The 1,130-nt window shown below is 54.7% G+C and overlaps 1 protein-coding gene across 1 annotated transcript; it reads right to left on the bottom strand.

Moving 5' to 3' along the window:
- Positions 1–163: 163 nt before the first annotated feature.
- On the bottom strand, positions 164–1,050 carry Pmar_PMAR025799 (Palmitoyltransferase ZDHHC15, putative; the record flags this gene model as incomplete). Its single annotated transcript, XM_002781253.1, has 6 exons — positions 164–282; positions 327–428; positions 472–599; positions 650–764; positions 817–923; positions 977–1,050. Coding segments are annotated over 6 exons (645 nt in total), but the record flags the coding sequence as incomplete, so codon positions are not given.
- Between the last annotated feature and the right edge of the window lie 80 nt (positions 1,051–1,130).

The following is a 1,130-nucleotide window of genomic DNA, read 5'->3' on the forward strand; positions in this document are numbered from 1 at the left end:
GACCCCTCAGGGGATGGTGGGGCCTCTGGTTCCTCCTCCTCCTCGAGCTCTCGCTGCCTTCCCATTAACGCTTCCCGTATCTATACAGGCCTCCTTGGGAATCTACTAACCGGACGTTTAAAGAAGTGGGTGAAAAACTCCGGATCAGTTCCCCCTTCCCCACCTTAACATTGGTGTTGTTCTCTTCCTCATCACTACTAATATCGATGGGCTGCCTAGTCCGACCTCCAGAGCTTCGTCTCCGACCCTTCTCCAAATCGCCATCATGTAGAATACCAAGTTCTGAGGAGCCCTTCAAACTGCTCCTCCCCCTTCCTCCTCCTTACCTCCCCTCAGCACCTCTTTAGCCTCCCTATTGACCTCGAACGCCAAGCCCTGACCTATGCCTCGAGGACGGGTCGGTAGCAACCAAGTGACTATGTTGTGGCCTATCGAAGGGGAGCTGCCCTCTCCTGTTGGGAGGATTCTCACCCATAACAGCCTGCCAGTTTCGTATGAGGCCGACGTCATAAGGGGACCTCTGCGGCATTCGGGCGACTATGTTTTTCGATAACTCCCCTGCCTCCCCTCCTCCACCGTCCCGGCGCTTCTCACAGTACCTGTAGTTTATGCAACTTTACCATGTATAATTATTTTCCACCAAACTCACTCGACTGTGGTGACGTTAGTTGATATCAGCCATGCATGGAAAGCGAAGAATGGCGTGACGATGACAGAGAGGAGTCCCGAGATGCTGAAGCCCTCCAGCAGGAAGAGTAGTTGACCTACTCAATAGAGGCATCAATAGCATACAGGAGGAGGGAGGGGGCGTCGCACCCGGGTTGGCGGCGAAACCCCCCGCGACGTGAGCCAGGGCGTGCAGGATTTGGCAGGTGACCGTGTTGCAGGCTATGACGACGTAGAGGAGGAAGAGGAAGAAGTATCTGAGGTGTGGTATGGGAGGCCGGCTGAGGAGGGAGGGGGTGATGGAGATGACTTATGGTTGTAGAATCCAACGCTGTTGGCGAGCCAGGGGCAGTAGTGGTCCATTCGGAGGACATTGCGGCCCATAGGGGAACAGAAATGCGCTCGGTCGGGTTTGAACTTGTGCTCTTTATTGCAATACCTGCGAGGAGTTATCCACGAGTTGA

This window comes from Perkinsus marinus (genome assembly GCF_000006405.1).
Source record: "Perkinsus marinus ATCC 50983 genomic scaffold scf_1104296943126, whole genome shotgun sequence".
In the NCBI taxonomy this organism is placed as follows: Eukaryota; Perkinsozoa; order Perkinsida; family Perkinsidae; genus Perkinsus; species Perkinsus marinus.